General features: G+C 42.8%; 1 protein-coding gene across 1 annotated transcript; it reads left to right on the top strand.

Annotated features, from left to right (window-relative positions):
- Positions 1-4,183: 4,183 nt before the first annotated feature.
- Positions 4,184-16,639, top strand: LOC118885218 (zinc finger protein 211-like). Its single transcript, XM_036833714.1, is given in 4 exon segments — positions 4,184-4,417; positions 5,684-5,810; positions 13,882-16,505; positions 16,508-16,639. Coding segments are annotated over 4 exon segments (2,808 nt in total). The 5' UTR covers positions 4,184-4,384; the 3' UTR covers positions 16,532-16,639.
- Positions 16,640-18,936: the final 2,297 nt, after the last annotated feature.

Consider the following 18,936-nt stretch of genomic DNA (forward strand, 5'->3'; position numbering starts at 1 on the left):
CAGTGGGTCCTAGAGTTAGGAGGAAGAGACTTGGGGACTGGGAGAGGGCTACAGTGGACATTCCTAGTCCTTCAGTGTCCCTCACAGTACTCGGAATAGTGACTGGGAGAATTTGGACACAGGCACATCATGAAGCAGGTTCATGAAGATGGACATGACCTTGGAAACAAATCACTGCATGTGGTGGTGGAGGCCTGTGTCACATCTGAGGTGAAACCGAAGACCTGTATGTGTTGCTGGGTGGTGCTGCTGTCCCTGTGAAGAACTTCCTAAGAGGGAGGCTGTTTGCAGAGAGGTGGTGTGCACTGGGGATAGTGGAGCTGGAGGTCATTCACAGGAAAGCCATCAATGTTGGTTCCCAGTAAAATATACTCTTGTCCCTCAGCATGGGGTGTAGGGTATGAGCAGGGCTCTTGGGTGGAGGGTCACAGGGTATCAGGATGGGCAAGGTGTTCTTTAAGGGAGTCCCCAAAGACTGAAAGATTGAATTCAACATTAAGTAAAGACAGCTGAGGATTTATAGCCAAGAAGTAGAATAAAGGAGTCAGTGGATGGAAAATTACCAACAGAAAACAGGGTAACAGGTGTTCTTGCTAAACCGACTTAATAAGAATCTTGCTATTCAGATCAGATATCAAGGTTAGGAAATGGGTGTTTGATCAGACATCAATGGGGGAGTTATTCTTATTAAACTGCCTTTTCGGGTTTCTTAATAAAACTGGGCTAAGCAGGCTTGTCCTCCGAACAATATAGGTTCATTTCTCATTTGGTTGTTTTTGTTCATTATGGACCAGCTGAGAGGAAATCAAGGTGGCAGGGTAGGAGGGCATGGAGCTCACGTTCCCCCACGAACACATCAAAAATACATTCACTTTGGAACAATCCTCACTGAAAACTGGCAGAAGGACTCCTGTACAACCAAGGCTGTAAGAAACATATACACGTAATTGGGCAGGAAGGGAAGAAAAGCAATGTGGTCAGGAGATGTGGGACTCAGAGAGGAAGGGCGATCACCCGGGCAGTGAGCTCACTCCCTGGGGAGTGAGTGGCTTGAAGTACAGACTAGGTGTTCCAGTCCTTGTGTTTATGTTGTGGAGACAAGACTCCTTGACCGGGTGGAGGACCACTGGGACAGATAGAAAGGCTGGAGGAGCCTGGACTTTGCTTGGGAGGAGTGAGCAAGCAAATGCCTGTCCCTGCGGCCAGGCAGAGAGAGGTCTGCATTAGCAGGTTTTTGCAGGTTTCTGGTGACCAGGATCTTAGCACACCCAAGTCAGAGTGGAGCAAATGCTCTGGCCTCACTAACTCCATGCCAGAACATGGGACTGCTTGTGTGGCCACCAAGACCTGGGAAAAGAGTCGACTTTTGGAAGCAGAGGCAACCTGGTCCCAGTGCAGAGTCAGAGTGGGGCTTTGGTAGCCATTCTTGGCATTTACTTCCCAGGTATATCAGAAGCAGCCCAGTCTTCTGACGGCAGCTGGTTGGCCACAGCTCATCCACCCCACCATACATGCACAGAAACCACAGGGGCCCGCCTCCTCCCTATGGAGTGGTGCCACAACACAGAGGGAGTGAGGGAGAGTGGAGATACTGATCAGCTGTGAGAGAGCAAGAGGTCTTGTTTCCAGTGCAGGACAGAGAGAGGCCTCTAGCAGCTGTTGAGTTCACCATGATCACCTCACCATGGTCCCCAGTCCAGTGCACCCTGTCCAAGCCAAGAAAATGCTCCAGCCCACTGCATGCCACAGTGCAGCACTGGATCTCGGGCAGCCACAACTGGGGAAAAGACCCTAGGTTGCATCTGAGCGTAGCCACAGAGGCCTACACAGGCAGCATACCAGACCCCTGTATGCAGGAAAACTCCACTTGTTTCAGCACTCCCTTCCTGTGGCTAAAGTCCCAGTGTGGGGAGAGGGAAGAACACACACTTAATGGGAACAGAGCCAGCCCCAGCCCGACCCTCATGGCTTCTGTTCCTGCAACTTGGGATCAGGTCCCACACCCGGTGCTGGTTGTAGTCCCTCAATCTCCAGTCTAAGCCGTTACTGTGGTGATAGCTGCCATCACGCTCTGAGGAAAGATGTGACTTGCACCCATATCAAATCCAGCCCTCCCACCAAAAGCATTGGGTATACCCACTCTGCATAGTCATAGTCCCTCAGAAGGACACCCCTTCAAGACCCCAAAGGGAAACTGTATCACCTAAGTGTATAGAGGTAGAGAAAGTTAAATAAAATGAAAATTGCCAATGAAATACTCTCAATTGAGAGGAAGAGAAAACCCCTGAAAGAATAAACAATGAAACAGAAATAACTGTTACAATGTAAATAATTCAAAACATTGGTAATAAAAATATTAACTGAACTAGGAAAAATGATTGACCTAAACACTGGACATTTTAACAGAGAACTAGAAAACAAAAGGAGACCCAATGAAAAATAAATACTTCAAGGGAGTTCTCTGGTGGCCTAGTGGTTAGTATTCTGGGCTTTCACTGCTGTGGCCCGGGATCAATCCCTGGTTGGGGAACTGAGATCCAACAAGCTGCGTGGAGCGGCAAAAAAAAAAAAAAAAAGTTCAATGGCTCAAATAAAAAGCACGCTAGCAGGAATGAACAGCAGAGGAAGAGATACAGAGAATGCATAAGTGGTCTGGAAGATAGAATAATGGAAATCACAGACTCAGGAAAGCAGACAGAAAAACCACTTTTTTTAAAAATGAAAGGAATGTACAAGATCTCTAGGATAACTTTGTGTTCCAATATTCAAATTATAGGGGTTCCAGAAGGAAAAGAGAGGGAGCATGGGAACAAAAATATTTTTCAAGACATTATAGCTGAAAACTTCCTTTACCTGAAGAGGGAAACTGGTATTCAGGTACAGGAAGTATTGATACACAGGATCCCAAACAAGATGAACCCAAACAGACCCACACCAAGACATATCATAAGAAAATGGCAAAAGTTGAAGATAGAGTTCTCAATGCATCAAGAGAAAAAGAAAGAGTCATAAACTAGGGAATCCCAATAATGCTATCAGCTGTTTTCTCTGCAGACACTTTGCAGGCCAGAAGGGAATGGCAGGATATATTCAAAGTGCTGAAAGGGAGAAAGCTGCAACCTAGGATACTCTACCCAGCAACATTATCATTTAGAAAAGAAGGAGAGATAAAGAACTTCCCAGATCAGCAAAACCCAAAAGAATTCATCAATACTAATCCTACCGTAATAGAAATGTTGAAGAGTCTTCTCTAAATGGAAAATAAGTAATAATCATCAGGAAAGGGAAAATCCCACTAGGGAAGGCAAATATATAGTAAAGAATGAAGATCGTTTAAATAAGCTGGTAAGTAGATTTTTTTAAATGTAGAAGGAAGTAGAACTACACACAACAGGATAAGCACAAAGATGTAAATTACGACATCAAAAACCCAACTACAGTAGTTATTATTATTTTTTTGTGGGGGGCCCTGTAACATGACTTGTGGGATCTCAGTTCCCTGAACAGGGATGGAACCCTGCCACGGCAATGAAAGCACTGAATCCTAACCACTAGGCGAGCAGGGATCTCTCCAGAAATCAACTACAATAAGAAAAATGGGAAAAGAACAAATATGTGGAGTCTAAATAACATGCTACTAAAAAACAAATGGGTCAGTGAAGAAATCAAATGGGAAAGCAGAAAATATCTTAAGACAAATGTAAACTGAAGCATAACACTCCAAAATTTATGGGATGAAGCAAAAGCAATTCTAGGAGGGAAGTCTATAGCAATGCAGGTCTCAAGGAACAAGAGACATCTCAAATAAATAGCCTAACCTCCTACCTATGAGAATTAGAAAAAGAAGAATGACAAAGGTTCCCTTCCCCCTCAAGAAGATTGGAGCCCCTAAACTACTATCTATGAGAATTAGAAAAAGAACAACAAATCTTCCCCGCTCCCTTAAGAAGATAGGAGCCCCTTTCCCGCCCTAGAGGTCATTTTCCAGTGCTTCCTTGGTGCAGCTTGTCTTTCTCCCGGCGATTCAGGTGCGGGGTGACCTTCCCTGAGACCTTGGCACTACATTACCCAGAAGAGTTTGCGCTAGGGCAGCGACGTTCATCCAATGAAAATCCAGGAAGGGGCATTTCCGGGAGGGCGAACCTCCGGGAGAAGAACTTCCGGCGTCCTCGTGGCGCCCATTTTGATCGTGGAGCTAGTCGAAAGGTCGGAGTGTGCGGTGATGGGACCGAGGTGACGGGCTAAGAAGACGCAGGAGGAGGCTTTGTACACACTGCAAAGGGACGGCCTGACTGTTGGGGACACCGCCGCCTGCGGGGTGCATCGGTACAAAGTCCGACCGGATCCCTCGACTGTCGCCACTCCTCTCCGCCCAGGAGCTCCGATGGCGGCGGCTGCGCTGAGAGACCCGGCTCAGGTAAATGCTGCGGGCTCCGGGTTCTCCCCTGCCCGTTTCCCCACCCAAATACGAAACCCCTGAGTGAGAGGCGTCTGGTCCAGGACGGTGAAGCCTGCAGGGGTGACGTCCCTATTTCTGACCACCGTTGTAATGTGGTTTGAGTGAGGCTTGGAGATACAACTGAAGCGGGAATATTCGGGAGCCCGGAGTCCATCTTGTTTCTGCGAGGAACGCAGTTTGAGGCCAGGCTGCACCTGGAGTGGTAGATGAGTGGTTGTGTTTCTCTTCTTAGGGCCCTGGGAGCGGTGGAGAGTTTTGAGCAAAGGAAGGGCACAATCTGAGCTAGGCTTTTAAAAATTCTCCAAAGTGTTCAACGGAAAGCAGAATGTAGGGGAGTGATGAGGACATTGAGGCAGAGGGAAGTTGTGGCTTTTTTCAGGGTCACAACTGGTAAGTGGGAGCACTGAGGATGGAGGCACAGAGGAGAGGTTAGCAAGTCAGCCAGAGTTTACCTGGCTCTGGTACTGGGCACAGGTCCAGGGAAGGTGTGAGCCCCTGAAGCACTGCCTAGGTCACTTTCCTCCATTGCCTGCCTTTTCCCACAGATTCCATGGGCTGGAGAAGCACTTTGGGCAAGTGGAGGTTGTCCCAGTCCCTCACTTGTTCTCACGCCCCACGCACACATTCTGTGTATTTGAGGTGTCTTAGGGTTCTTCACCTGCCATTCTCCCAGCACTTTGGTTTGGGGACCCTGGACAACCCCATACTTGGTTTCCTGAGTGCAGGCCAGCTTTTGTGGAGGGGGTTCTAGTTTCCCACCACTGATGGAAGGAGGTGTGGAAGGTTACTCCTGGAACCGGTACCAGTATGTGGTGTGGTTTTTTTAATGTTTTTTTTGGCCACACCACACGTCATGCGGGATCCTTAGTTCTCCCACCAGGGATTGAACCTGTGCCCCCTGAAGTGGAAACTCGTAGCCTTAACCACTGGACCACGAGGGAAGTCCCTGTGGCAGTGTTTTGAGGTGAGGCTGAGCTTGTTTAGGTAAGTGCAGGTCTCCTTTTTTCTGATGGAAATAAACAGGGAAGAACTGGAGTTAGACTTGAAATGACTACCTCTGTATTCTGGAGGCAATGGGAGGTTCAGATCAAAGGAGGGAGGTTCTCTTCCCCAGGTCTTGAGAGGCTCCCTCTGGTTGGGTGGTAGGGGAAATGTGTGGGAAGATGGACTGTGGGTTTTCAGGAATGAGACTGTTCATGGTTATATTTATCCCTGTTATACCAGGGCAGTGTGACCTTTGAGGATGTGGCCGTGTACTTCTCCTGCGAGGAATGGTGTCTTCTTGATGAGGTTCAGATACACCTGTACCTTGATGTCATGCTGGAGAACTTTGCCCTTGTCTGCATGCTGGGTAAGGCCCTCACACCCATCCCCATCCTCTGAGCTAGGCTCTGCCTTTCTCCTTTTCCCCAAGGTAGTTCTGTCCTTCTCACATCTGGACCATGGGCACTGCTTTCTTCTTAAAGTTACGTGCTGCGGTTATGTGCTGCGGTTACAATGGCTAGGCAGAGTGCATCCCTACTCCTTAGTGCCATGAAACTTGTAGCCCCAAAGTCTTGCAGGTGACCATTCAGGTTCAGCAGTGTTGCAGTCCGCTTTAGAGATCCCTCCTTGCTTGCCCTCTCTTGGGCCAAGTGAGGGTACGGATCCATACTACCCAAAGGTTGCTCCGTTCCTGCACCCGACATTATTTATTTATTTATCTATCTATCTATCTTTCTATCTATCTATTTATTTATTTATGGCTACATTGGGTCTTCATTGAGAGTGGGCTTTCTCTAGTTGAGCCGAGTGGGAGCTACTGTTCTTTGTGGTGCATGGGCTTCTCATTGTAGTGGCTTCTCTTGTTGCAGAGCAGGGGTTCTAGGTGTGTGAGCTTCAGTAGTTGTGGCGTGCAGGCTCTATAGCGCAGGATCAGTAGTTGCGGTGCATGGGCTTAGTTGCTCCGTGGCATGTGGGATCTTCCCGGCTCAGGGATCGAACCCATGTCCCCTGCATTGGCAGGCAGGTTCTTAACCACTGCACCACAGGGAAGTCCTTAAAATATTAATTAAGGAACTACGGTATGATCCAGCAATTCCACCTCTGTGTGTTTATCCAAAGGGTGTGAGATCATCATATCAAAAAGATATCTGGGGACTTCCTTGGTGGTGCAGTGGTTAAGAATCCACCTGCCAATGCAGGGGACACAGGTTCGAGCCCTGGTCTGGTAAGATCCCACATGCTGCAGAGCAGCTAAGCCCGTGTGTCACAACTACTGAGCTTGCGCTCTAGAGCCCGTGAGCCACAACTACTGAAGCCCGTGTGCCACAACTACTGAAGCCCCCGTGCCTAGAGCCTGTGCTCTGCAACAAGAGAAGCCACCGCAATGAGAAACCCATGCACCACAACAAAGAGTAGCCCCAGCTCGCCACAACTAGAGAAAGCCCGTGTGCAGCAACGAAGACCCAAAGCAGCCAAAAATAAATAAATAAATATATTAAAAAAAAAAAAATCTGTACCCCCTGTTTATTGCAGCATTATTTACACTATCCAAGACATGAAAAGAATCTAAGTGTCCATTGATGGATGAATGGGTAACAAATGTGCTGTATATGGAACACTATTCAATATTGTTCAACTATTAAAAAAGAAAGAAATTCTGCCATTTGTAATAACATGGATGGACCTTGAGAGCATTATGCTAAGTGAAATAAGTCTGACAGGGAAAGACAAATACAGTTGTTTGCCAGTTTCCAGAGAGGATTGATTCCAGGAGCCCCTGCATATACTGAAATCTGCAGATGATGAAGTTTCACAGTCAGCCCTGTGATTCTGAAGTTTCGCATTTGTGGATTCATTCAACTACAGATCATGTGGTGCTGTGTTTATTTAATTAAACATAACCATGTGTAAGTGGACCCATGCAGTTCTAACCCATGTTGTTCAAGAGTCAGTTGTACTCCATAATTACACATACATGTGGAATCTTTTCCTTTTGGCTGTGACGAGTCTTAGTTGCAGCACGCGGGATCTTCATCGAGGCATGCAGGATCTTTCGTTGGGACGCTCGGGCTCTTCGTTGCAGCACAAGCTTCTCTCTAGTTGTGGTGTGCAGGTTTTTCTCTTCTCTAGATGTGGTGCACAGGCTCCAGGGTTTGTGGGCTCTGTAGTCGTGGCACGCAGAGTCTCTAGTTGAGGCGTGCGAGCTCAGTAGTTGTGGCGTGCGTGCTTAGTTTTCCCGCAGAATGTCAGATTTTAGTTTCCCGACCAGGGAATCGAACCTGCGTCCCCTGCATTGGAAGGCACATTCTTTACCACTGGACAACTGGGGAAGTCCCTGGAATCTTTAAAGAAAAAAAAAAACCACACACACACACCCCCCCAAACTCAGAGACAGCACAGAAATTAGCGGTTGCCAGAGTAGGGGATGGGCAAACAGGGTTAGATGAAATGTGTGAATGGTGTCAGAAGCTACAGACTTCTAGTTGTAACGTGAATAAGTCCCGGGGATGTAATGCATAGCTTAGTGATTATAGTTAATTATACTGTATGGTGTATTTCAAATTTGCTAAGAGAGTAAATCCTAAAAGTTCTCATCAGAAGAAAAAAATTGTATTGTGGTGTTAACTAAACTTATTGTAATCATTGCACAATGTATACACATATCAAATTATGTTGTACAGCTTAAACAAATAAAATGTTCCACATCAATTATATGTCAGTGAAACTTTTAAAATTCTACAATGTTCTTTCTTTCTCTGTGAAACCCAAATTTCTGATCTGTATTATTTTCCATCTCTCTAAAGAACTTTTTTTAATGAATTCGCACGATTTTTGTGCATCTAAGAAAGTGTTTATTTCACCATCACTGTTGAAGAGTAATTTTATTGCATTCTGAATTCTAGGCTGACATTGGCCACCCCACCCCCACCCCCACCCCAAACCTTAAATGTTTCACTCCTTTCTCTTCTTGTTTGCATGATTTCTGAAAATTCAGATGTTATTCTTTTTGTTGCTCCCCCATGACTAAAGTGTTTATTCCTCTGGTTTCTTTTGGGATTTTTTTTTTCTGTATTTGAATGTGATATGCTTAGGTGTAGTTTTTTTTTTTTAATATATTTATTTATTTATGGCTGTGTTGGGTCTTCGTTTCTGTGCGCGGGCTTTCTCTAGTTGCGGTGAGCAGGGGCTACTCTTCATCGCGGTGTGCGGGCTTCTCATTGTCGTGGCTTCTCTTGTTGCGGAGCACGGGCTCTAGGTTCACAGGCTTCAGTAGTTGTGGCACGTGGGGTCAGTAGTTGTGGCTTGCGGGCTCTAAAATGCAGGCTCAGTAGTTGTGGCACACAGGCTTAGTTGCTCCACAGCATGTGGGATCTTCCTGGACCAGGGCTCGAACCTGTGTCCCCTGCATTGGAAGGTGGGTTCTTAACCAATGTGCCACCAGGGAAGCCCCAGCTTAGGTGTAGTTTTTTGGCATTAAACCTGCTTGATGTTCTCTGAGCTTCCTGAATCTGTGGGTTGGTGTCTGACAACTTGGTGGAAATTCTCCATCATTATTGCTTCAAATATTTTTTCTATTCCTTATTCTTTTTTTCCTTTTGATGTCTCTATATATGTATGTTAAAGCATTTGCAGGTATTATACAGGTTTTAGATATTCTTTTTTTTTTTAGTCCTTTTTCTCTTTGTTTTTCAGTTTTAGAAGTTTCTACTACGAGAACCTCAAGCTGAGAGATTCTTTCCTGAGTTGTGTCCAGTCTTAATAAGCCCATCCTATTCATTCTTCATTCCTCTTCTGTTCTTTTTGATCTCTAGCATTTCCTTTTGGTTCTTTATTAGAATTTTCATCTCTGCTTGCATTGCTTGCCTTTCTTGTCTTATATGCTGTCTGCTTTATCCATTAGCAGGCATTAATTAGCATATTAATCATAATTGTTTTACATTACCAATTTGATCATTCCAACATCCCTGTGATATCCCTCCCACCCTCCTCTTTTCTTCTTCCTCCCCTCCCTTCCTCTCCCCTCCCCTCCCCTCCCCTCCCTTCCCTTCCTGGCATGCAAGATCTTAGTTCCCTTACCAGGGATGGAACCAGTGCCCCTTACAGTGGAACTGTGGAGACTTAACCACTGGATCCCTAGAGAAGTCCCTCCCTGTGATACATGATTCTAGTTCTGAAGTTTCCTTTGCCTTTTCAAAATTTGTTTTTTGGCCTTTTAGTTGGCCCTGTAATTTTTTTCTTTGTAACTGGCATGATGTATTGCCTAAAAGGAACCATTGTAGATAGGCTTTTATTGATGTGTTGGTAAGATGTGGAGAGTGGAAGCATGCATGTTGCTGTTAGCATTCATATTATATTTAATTTTCAATCTTTTAATGAGCCTGTGTGCCTGGATCCTGAACTTCACAACTTCTCAATTTAATTTTCCCTCCCTTAGTTGGGACAGGATGGGTATTGGGGGCTGTAGTTGGGTATTTCCTCTTTCCCAGGTAAGTTAGGCTCTGATAAAATGACAGTAGGTTAGGCTCTGGTTAAGTAGTTTCTACTGAGGGCAGGCTTTGTTAAGAACAGAATGTTCTGGCTATTTTGTTTTTCTAATCTTCATCATTTCCTTTTTCAGAAGGCTTTGTTTAGTTTGTTTGTTTTGTAGTTCCTCAAGTTGTAAAGGTAAGTTGTTGATTGATGATATTTCTTTGTTTATATGTAAGCATTTATAGATGTAAATTTTCTCCTTAGTACTGCTTTTGTGGCATCCTATAAGTTTTAGTATGTTATATTATTGTTTTCTTTAGTCTCTTAAGTATTTTCTAGTTTCCTGTGTGAGTTTTTTTTCATGGACTTATTGGTTGTTTCAAAACATGTTGTTTAATTTCCAGAAATTTGTGGATATTTAAGTTTTCCATATGTGATTGATCTCTATCTTCATTCTGTTTCAGTTGGAGAGGACAGTTTGTATGATCTTAATCTAATTTAAACTATTGTTCCTGTCTATTGCTGAGAGCAGAGCATTGAAGTGTCCCCATACTATAGTAGAACTGTTTCTCTTTTCAGTTCTGTCAGGTTTTGCTTTATATCTTTTGATGGTCTATTATGAGGTGTGTAAATATGTATACTTATTTTTATTTTTTTATTTATTTATGTTTGGCTGCATTGGGTCTTTTTTTAAAAAATTTATTTATTTCATGTATTTATTTTTGGCTGCATTGGGTCTTCGTTGCGGCACGCGGGCTTTTCATTGTGGTGGCTTCTCATTGCAGAGCACAGGCTCTAGGCGTGTGGGCTTCAGTAGTTGTGGCACGTGGACTCATTAGTTGTGGCGCATGGGCTTAGTTGCTCCACGGCATGTGGAATCTTCCCAGACAAGGGATCAAACCTGTGTCCCCTACATTGGCAGGCAGATTCCCAACCACTGCACCACCAGGGAAGTCCCTAGATTTCTTTATTGTTTGATATGAATAATAGCCACCCCTGTGTTCTTTTGGTTACTATTTGCATGAAATATCTTTTTCTAACCTTTCATTTTCAATTTAATTGACTTTTGTCAACAGCATACAGTTGGATCATTTTTAAAAATCTGTCAGTCTGTCTTTTGCTTTGAGAGTTTAATCCATTCACATTTAGAGCAATTACTGATAAGAGGTATTTTTGTCATTTTGCTCTTTGTTTTCTGTATGCCTTAGAGCTTGTTGTTCCTTATTTTTTTGTTATTTTCTCCTTTTGTATTTAAATTTGTTTAGTGATATGTTTTAATTGTCTTTTCATTTCCTTTGTGTACATTATATGATTATTTGTAGTTACCATGGGGGTTACATTTTATATCCTAAACCTACCAACATACTAATTTTAATTTACACCAGCTTACCATCAATAACATTACAAAAACATCTCTCCTTCTGTAGTGCTCTATCCCCACCATTTTCTAGTATTGATTTTACAAAATTACATACTTGTATGCAGTGTGTTTAACCTGAGACTACGGTTTCTTTAAATGCATTATTCTGTGCAATCAGGTAGAAAAAGAAAAAGTGCTGTTATAAACTTACAATCACAGTAGCTTTTATAATTTTCTATGGATTTACCTTTATCAGAGATCATTATTTTCAAATAACTTTGAATTACCATTTAGTGTTTTTTTAATTTCAACCTGAAAGACTCCATTTAGCATTTGCTGCAAGGCAAGGCTAGTGTTAAAGAACTTCTTTAGCTTTTGTTTACGTTGGAATATGTTAATTTTCCTTAGTTTTTGAAGGATGTTTCCCTGCTGCAGGGTTATTGGTTGACATATTGTTTTCCTTCAACAATTTAAATATATCAGCCCACTGCTTTCTGGCCAGATTTCTGATTAGAAATGTGCTGATAACCTTCTTGGGGATCCCTTGTCTGGAATGAGTCACTTCTCTTGCTGATTTCAAGATTCTTTGTCTCTGCATTTCAACAGTTTTATTATAATGTGCTGCAGTATGGCTCTCACAGTCTATTCTGCTTGGAGTTTACTTAGATTTTTGGATGTTCCTATTCATATCAATCCATAAGTGTGCTATGTTTTTCTGTTTCAAATCCCTCTAGTGTTTTTTTTTTTTTTTCCACTTCAGCAATTGTACTTTTCAGTTCCCAAATTTCCTTTTTTAAAATACTTATACTTTCTGTCTCTTTATTGTTATTCCTACTTTGTTCAGGCAACACTTTTTTCTGTACACCTGTTTTTTTTTTTTAGCAATTGTACTTTTCAGTTCCCAAATTTCCATTTTTACAATACTTATACTTTCTCTTTCTTTATTGTTATTCCCAATTTGTTCAGGCAACATTTTTTTTTCTGTACACCTGCTTTTTTTTGTTTTTGTTTTTGTTTTAGCTATTTGAACATCCTTTAGTCAGTTGTTTTTAAGTCTTTCTATTTAGTTTGCCATCTATTTTTTGTGTACCTGTTTATAAGTTATAGTTGCGGTTGATTTGTTATTTTCCTTTGCATCATACATTCCTGTTTCTTTGTATGTCTTGTGAGTTTTTGTCATTGAAAACTGAGCATTTGTATCTTATAATATGGTAACTCTGGAGATCCTGTATTCACTTTAACAAGGGTTTGCTGGTTGGGGCTTCTCTTTGTTGTTGAAGTTTTCAGGTGACTCTTTCCTGGATATCAACATGAGGTGTAAACTTAAGGGGTTTTCACTGTGCCTTTCTTGGGGGTGCACTATGACTTTTGATGGCTGATTTTGAATGTTAATCTTTAAATATCTCACTCTTCAAAAGCGAAAAACCAGAAAAATGAAGAGTAGGAAAAGAGACACTGTCCCTTAAAATCAGGTGGGGAGACGGATTCATAACACCTTGTACTCCATCCACTGTTGTTCAGGTTGGGAGTGGATTCCTAACACCTTTTACTCCATCCAGTGTTTTTCACGTAGGGAGATGGATTCCTAACCCATCCCCTGTTTTTCAGGTGGGGAGAAAAACACCTAACATTTTGTTTCCATTTTGTTTCCTAGCATTTTGTACTCCATCCACTGTACATCCTTCCCTCTGGCTCCACTGATGTTTCTGTTTGTAGTATTTAAATATTGTTCTTTTGTCTGTTGTGTGCTTAGTTCCTCTGGGTTCGTATTGGCCACTCACCCATCCTGACATTCCATTAGGCCTTGTGTCATTTGTGTCCCATGTAGTTGTTCAACTGGAGATGGAGAGTCCTTGGGGCTTCACAGGATGGACATGACTCTGGTCTCAGCAAAAAGAGCTCACAGGTAGTCTGGCCAAGATGAATGGCAGCTGGGGGAGGGCTTGATATCAGGTCTGTGTTTTAAGTCATATCAGGAACATATCTTGTGTGACTGGTGTTTTAGCCCCATTGCCAGTGGCCCCAAATCACTTCTTTTGTCTTTTCTCCATTCTTGGTACTCTGCCAACTTGTCATTTCTACGACTACTCATTTTTATTCTGACTGCAGCCTGGGATTTATTCCCTACCACCTCTCTAAGCCACTTCTCTCATGTAGTCTTTACATTGTTTTCTCTATAGTACTTTATGACATTGTGCAGGTATCGTTGAATGGCATTAGGCAGGTATACTTTAATGTTCCATGAATACCAGCTACTGTTTCAGTCGGATTTTCTGGTGCATGGGCATATACTTGTGCACAGTATCACAGATCAGCAGCAGATGTGGTCCTGGTGAAAGCCATTGACAGAGGAGTGAATTGTAGAACATGCCTTTCACCCTTGGGCCACATCCAGTCCTTGTGTCCTATGCTTGGTGAGGCCTCCTCAATTCTGTGACCTTAAGTCCCAATAATGCAGAACAGCTGCATCCTCAATTTGACCCCAACTCTATTTGCTGAACACAGTCCCGTGGATTGGTTCTTTCATGTGTCAGACATACAGTTGTGATGGTGTCACCCCCATCCAACAACGTCAACATGAATTTCACCATCACGTCTTTGTTTTCAGGTTCTTGGCGTGGAGTCGATGAAGAGACACCTTCTGAAGAGAACATATGTGTGGAGGGAGTGTCACAGATTAGGACCCCCAGGGCAGGTTCATCTCCTGAGAAGGCCCAGCCCTGTAAGATGTGCGTCCCAGTCTTGAGAGACATTTTGCACTTGGCTGAAGAGCAGGGAACAAATAGGGGCCAGAAAGCATACACATGTGGGGCATGTGGGAAACAGTTCTATTTCACTGCAAACCTTCAACAGCACCGGAAGCAACACATTAGAGAGAAACCCTTCCGATGTGATGTGGGGAGACTTGCATTTTTGAAGAGCTTCACAGTCTACGCTTCAGGGAATCTCTCTGTGTACAGTGAAATTGGGAAGAAATTAGCAGCCAACATGGGACTTCAGCAACAGGCCAGTAATATCAGGAAGGAACGAAACAACAGTCACGAGTGTGAAGCTGTTTTTCACAGTGGAACAATTAATCGGAGCTGGGGAGAAGGCAAGAAAGCCTCCAGCCACACAGATATGTGTGAGAGAGTCGTCACTAGTGAAGGGTTTTGTGAGTGCAGCAAATGTGGGAAAGCCTGCACCCAAAGTTGTAATCTTATGCAGCACCAGAGAGTTCACACTGGAGGAAAGCCTTATGAGTGCAGCGAATGCGGAAAATCCTTTAGCCGAAGCCACCACCTCAGTGTGCATAGGAAGATCCACACTGGAGAAAAGCCTTATGCATGCAAGAAATGTGCTAAATCTTTTCTCCAGAGGTCCAGCTTCATTCAACATCAGAGAGTTCACACTGGAGAAAAGCATTATGAATGCAGTGAATGTGGAAAATCTTTTAGCAAAAAGTCCAATTTCCTTCAACATAAGAGAGTTCATACTGGAGAAAGGCCTTATGAGTGCAGTGAATGTGGGAAATCCTTTATCCATAGATGTCAACTTTTTATACACCAGAGAGTTCACACAGGAGAAAGGCCTTATGAGTGCAGTGAATGTGGGAAATCCTTTATTCATAGATGTCAACTTCTTATACACCAGAGAGTTCACACAGGAGAAAGGCCTTATGAGTGCAGTGAATGTGGGAAATCTTTTACAGTTAGGTCTGTCCTGCAAAATCATCAGAGAATTCATACTGGAGAAAGGCCTTATGAGTGCAGCCAATGTGAGAAATCCTTTATCCATAGATGTCAACTTCTTATACACCAGAGAGTTCACACAGGAGAAAGGCCTTATGAGTGCAGTGAATGTGGGAAATCTTTTACAGCTAGGTCTGCCCTCCAAAATCATCAGAGAATTCATACTGGAGAGAGGCCTTATGAGTGCAGCCAGTGTGGGAAGTCCTTTATCCATAGATGTCAACTTCTTATACACCAGAGAGTTCACACAGGAGAAAGGCCTTATGAGTGCAGCCAATGTGGGAAATCTTTTACAGCTAGGTCTGGCCTCCAAAATCATCAGAGAATTCATACTGGAGAAAGACCTTATGAGTGCAGCCAATGTGGGAAATCCTTTATCCATAGATGTCAACTTCTTATACACCAGAGAGTTCACACAGGAGAAAGGCCTTATGAATGCAATGAATGTGGGAAATCTTTTACAGCTAGGTCTGCCCTCCAAAATCATCAGAGAGTTCACACAGGAGAAAGGCCTTATGAGTGCAATGAATGTGGCAAATCCTTTATTCATAGATGTCACCTTCTTATACACCAGAGAGTTCACACAGGAGAAAGGCCTTACGAGTGCAGTGAATGTGGGAAATCCTTTATTCATAGATGTCAACTTCTTATACACCAGAGAGTTCACACAGGAGAAAGGCCTTATGAGTGTAATCAATGTGGGAAATCTTTTACAGCTAGGTCTGGCCTCCAAAATCATCAGAGAATTCATACTGGAGAAAGGCCTTATGAGTGCAGCCAATGTGGGAAATCCTTTTTCCATAGATGTCAACTTCTTATACACCAGAGAGTTCACACAGGAGAAAGGCCTTATGTGTGCAGTGAATGTGGGAAATCTTTTATTCATAGATGTCAACTTCTTATACACCAGAGAATTCACACAGGAGAAAGGCCTTATGTGTGCAGTGAATGTGGGAAGTCTTTTATTCATAGATGTCAACTTCTTATACACCAGAGAGTTCACACAGGAGAAAGGCCTTATGAGTGCAGCCAATGTGGGAAATCGTTTACTGCTAGGTCTGGCCTCCGAAATCACCAGAGAGTTCATACTGGAGAAAGACCTTATGAGTGCCGTGAATGTGGGAAATTGTTTATTGTTATTTCTGGCCTTATTAAACATCAGAGAGTTCACACAGGAGAAAGGCCTTATGAGTGTAATGAATGTGGGAAATCTTTTACTGCGAGAGCTGGGCTCCGAAATCATCAGAGAATTCACACAGGAGAAAGGCCTTATGAGTGTAAGGAATGTGGGAAATCTTTTACTGCGAGATCTGGCCTCCAAAATCATCAGAGAGTTCACACAGGAGAAAGGCCTTATGAGTGTAAGGAATGTGGGAAATCTTTTACTGCGAGATCTGGCCTCCAAAATCATCAGAGAGTTCACACAGGAGAAAGGCCTTATGAGTGTAAGGAATGTAGGAAATCTTTTACTTCTAGGTCTGGCCTCCGAAATCATCAGAGTGTTCATACTGGAGAAAGGCCTTATGAGTGCAGTGAATGTGGAAAATCTTTTAGCCAGAGACAAATCCTCAGTACCCATAGGAAAATCCATACTGGAGAAAGGCCTCATGAGTGCAAAGAATGTGGTAAATCTTTTATCCAAAAGTGCAGCTTAATTCATCATCAGAGAGTTCACCGTGGAGAAAATGCCCTATGAATGCAGCTGATAAGGACGCCACTGGGGTTCAGAGGAGTTTGACATGGTAACATAATGGGAGGAACAGGTGCAGTCATCATGCAACAGATGGACCATTTCTAGAGAAGAAACTCAGGGTGAGAGAAGGGGTGTCATCTGCTTGTGAACTCCTAGCAATGGACAGGGATTTAGGATACAGTGCTAGGTTGACTGGTTCAGGCCATGAGGAGTCTGGTCACAGCGCTCCTCTCTCACTCCCTACCCTGCTTTGGGGACTCAACACTTTGTCCATTCGGAAACCCTCTTGCCACCCTCACACAGACACAAAGAGTTCTGCTCAGGACACCCCCTCCCCGCATGTGACCGGACAGGACTGTCATTTCACTGGGAACAAATATTGATGGCTTTCCTATGAAGGATCCGACTTTTGTACCCGATAATGATCTGGTTCTGCTAACTCCATGCCACAGGTGTGCAATAGATGTGGGGCAGCCAAAATCGAGGAACAGACTCAACCTTGGGATGTGGATGTGACCCAGTCCGAGGACAGAGAAAACTAATCAATGTAGGACACCACATTAACAGAAGGAAGGATGAAAAATAACATGATCATCTCAGTAGACAGAGAAGAAGCATTTGACAAAATTCAGCATCCATTCATGATGAAAACCCATCCAGGTGGGTATAGAGGGAACGTATCTCAATAAAGGCCATTTATGACAAACCCACAGCAAACATCATACTGGTGGAAAGCTGAAAGGCTTTCCCCTAAATTCAGGAAGAAGAGAAGGATGCCCACTTCCACCACTTATATTTCACATAGTATTGGAAGTCCTAGCCCCAGCAATCAGACAAGCAAAAGCATCCAAATTTGAAGGTAAGGTAAAACAGTATTTTCAGATAACATGATACTTTATATAGAAAACCCTAGTGTCCACCTCAAAACTCTTAGAACTAATTAACGAATTCAGCAAAGCTATAGGATATAGTACAAATATACAGACATCTGTTGTATTTCTATACACTAATAATGAACTATCAGAAAGAAAAAGTAAAAAAAAAAAAAATTGCTTCAGATTGCATCAGAAAGAACAAAATACCTAGTAGCAAATTAACTGAGGGCTTGAAAGACATATTCAGAAAACTATAAAACATTGATGAAGAAGATTGAAGATAAAGAAATGGAAAGATATCCTGTGCTCTTGCATTGGAAGAATTAAGATTGTTACAATGACAATACTATGCAAAGAAATCATGAAACGGAAAGAAGACATAATGGAGTTAGAAAAACTATCCGAAGTGATGCAAATGAAGAACACACGTCTATTGTCATATGTGTTCAGTGTCTCAAGAAATATAGCAGCAATCTTGTGAGTAAGGCATATTCTAGTAAATGGGATATATTCACGTCCAAGACATAAAAAGGAGTCAGTCCTTATGTAAGCAATATTGTAGTTGATGGAAACTGCACCTAGGTAATTAGATTTCATGGACTATTAGAATGAGATGCTCCTATGAAAAGGGAGAAAAAGAGCAAGTTACAGTTGAGGAAAAACAGGGGTTTGGGATGGGTTGAAAGAGTAAATAGGGTATCCAGAGTAGGACTTTAGTGAAGGTGGACAGTTGTGGAAATACTGACTTGTGTTAAGGAAGGACAGCTTGCTTTTCTCTTTTCCAATTGTTATATGTTCATTTTCTTTACTGCATTAGAGAGGACCTCTGGCATATTAGGGAATACCAGTGTAATGCAGAGAACTGCCATCCTACTGATCTCAAGCATCCTATTTATGTCCTTTATATCTAGTCTTTTCAGTCCAGAACCATATAAAGTTGCACAAATTACATTTATTTCTCATCTCCCTTTAATGTCCATTCTGACACAATCTCTCTGATTTCCTTCAAGTTGTTTTCCCTTGGTATTTTTTATACAATACATGACAATTATTTTGTAAAATTTCCCTCACTTGATATACAATAAGATATCCTTATAAATAGATTCAGATTATGTGGTTTATTGTTTTTATTGTTGCTGTTTTGCTCCCATCCAAGATAATACGAAAGTGCAGCCTTGTCCTTTTCAGTGTACCATATCAGGAAACACGATGTCTGTTTTCCCAGTATTGGCAGTGTTTCCTTTGATCACTTCTTTATGGTGATATCCTTTGGATTTTGTTCCTACTACTCTGGGAGGCTGAAGAAGGGGTGTAGCAAGATGGTGTGATCATCTATTTGTTTCTAAGTCTCTCTGGCTTCTGTG

This window comes from Balaenoptera musculus, chromosome 19, assembly GCF_009873245.2.
Source record: "Balaenoptera musculus isolate JJ_BM4_2016_0621 chromosome 19, mBalMus1.pri.v3, whole genome shotgun sequence".
Lineage (NCBI taxonomy): Eukaryota > Metazoa > Chordata > Mammalia > Artiodactyla > Balaenopteridae > Balaenoptera > Balaenoptera musculus.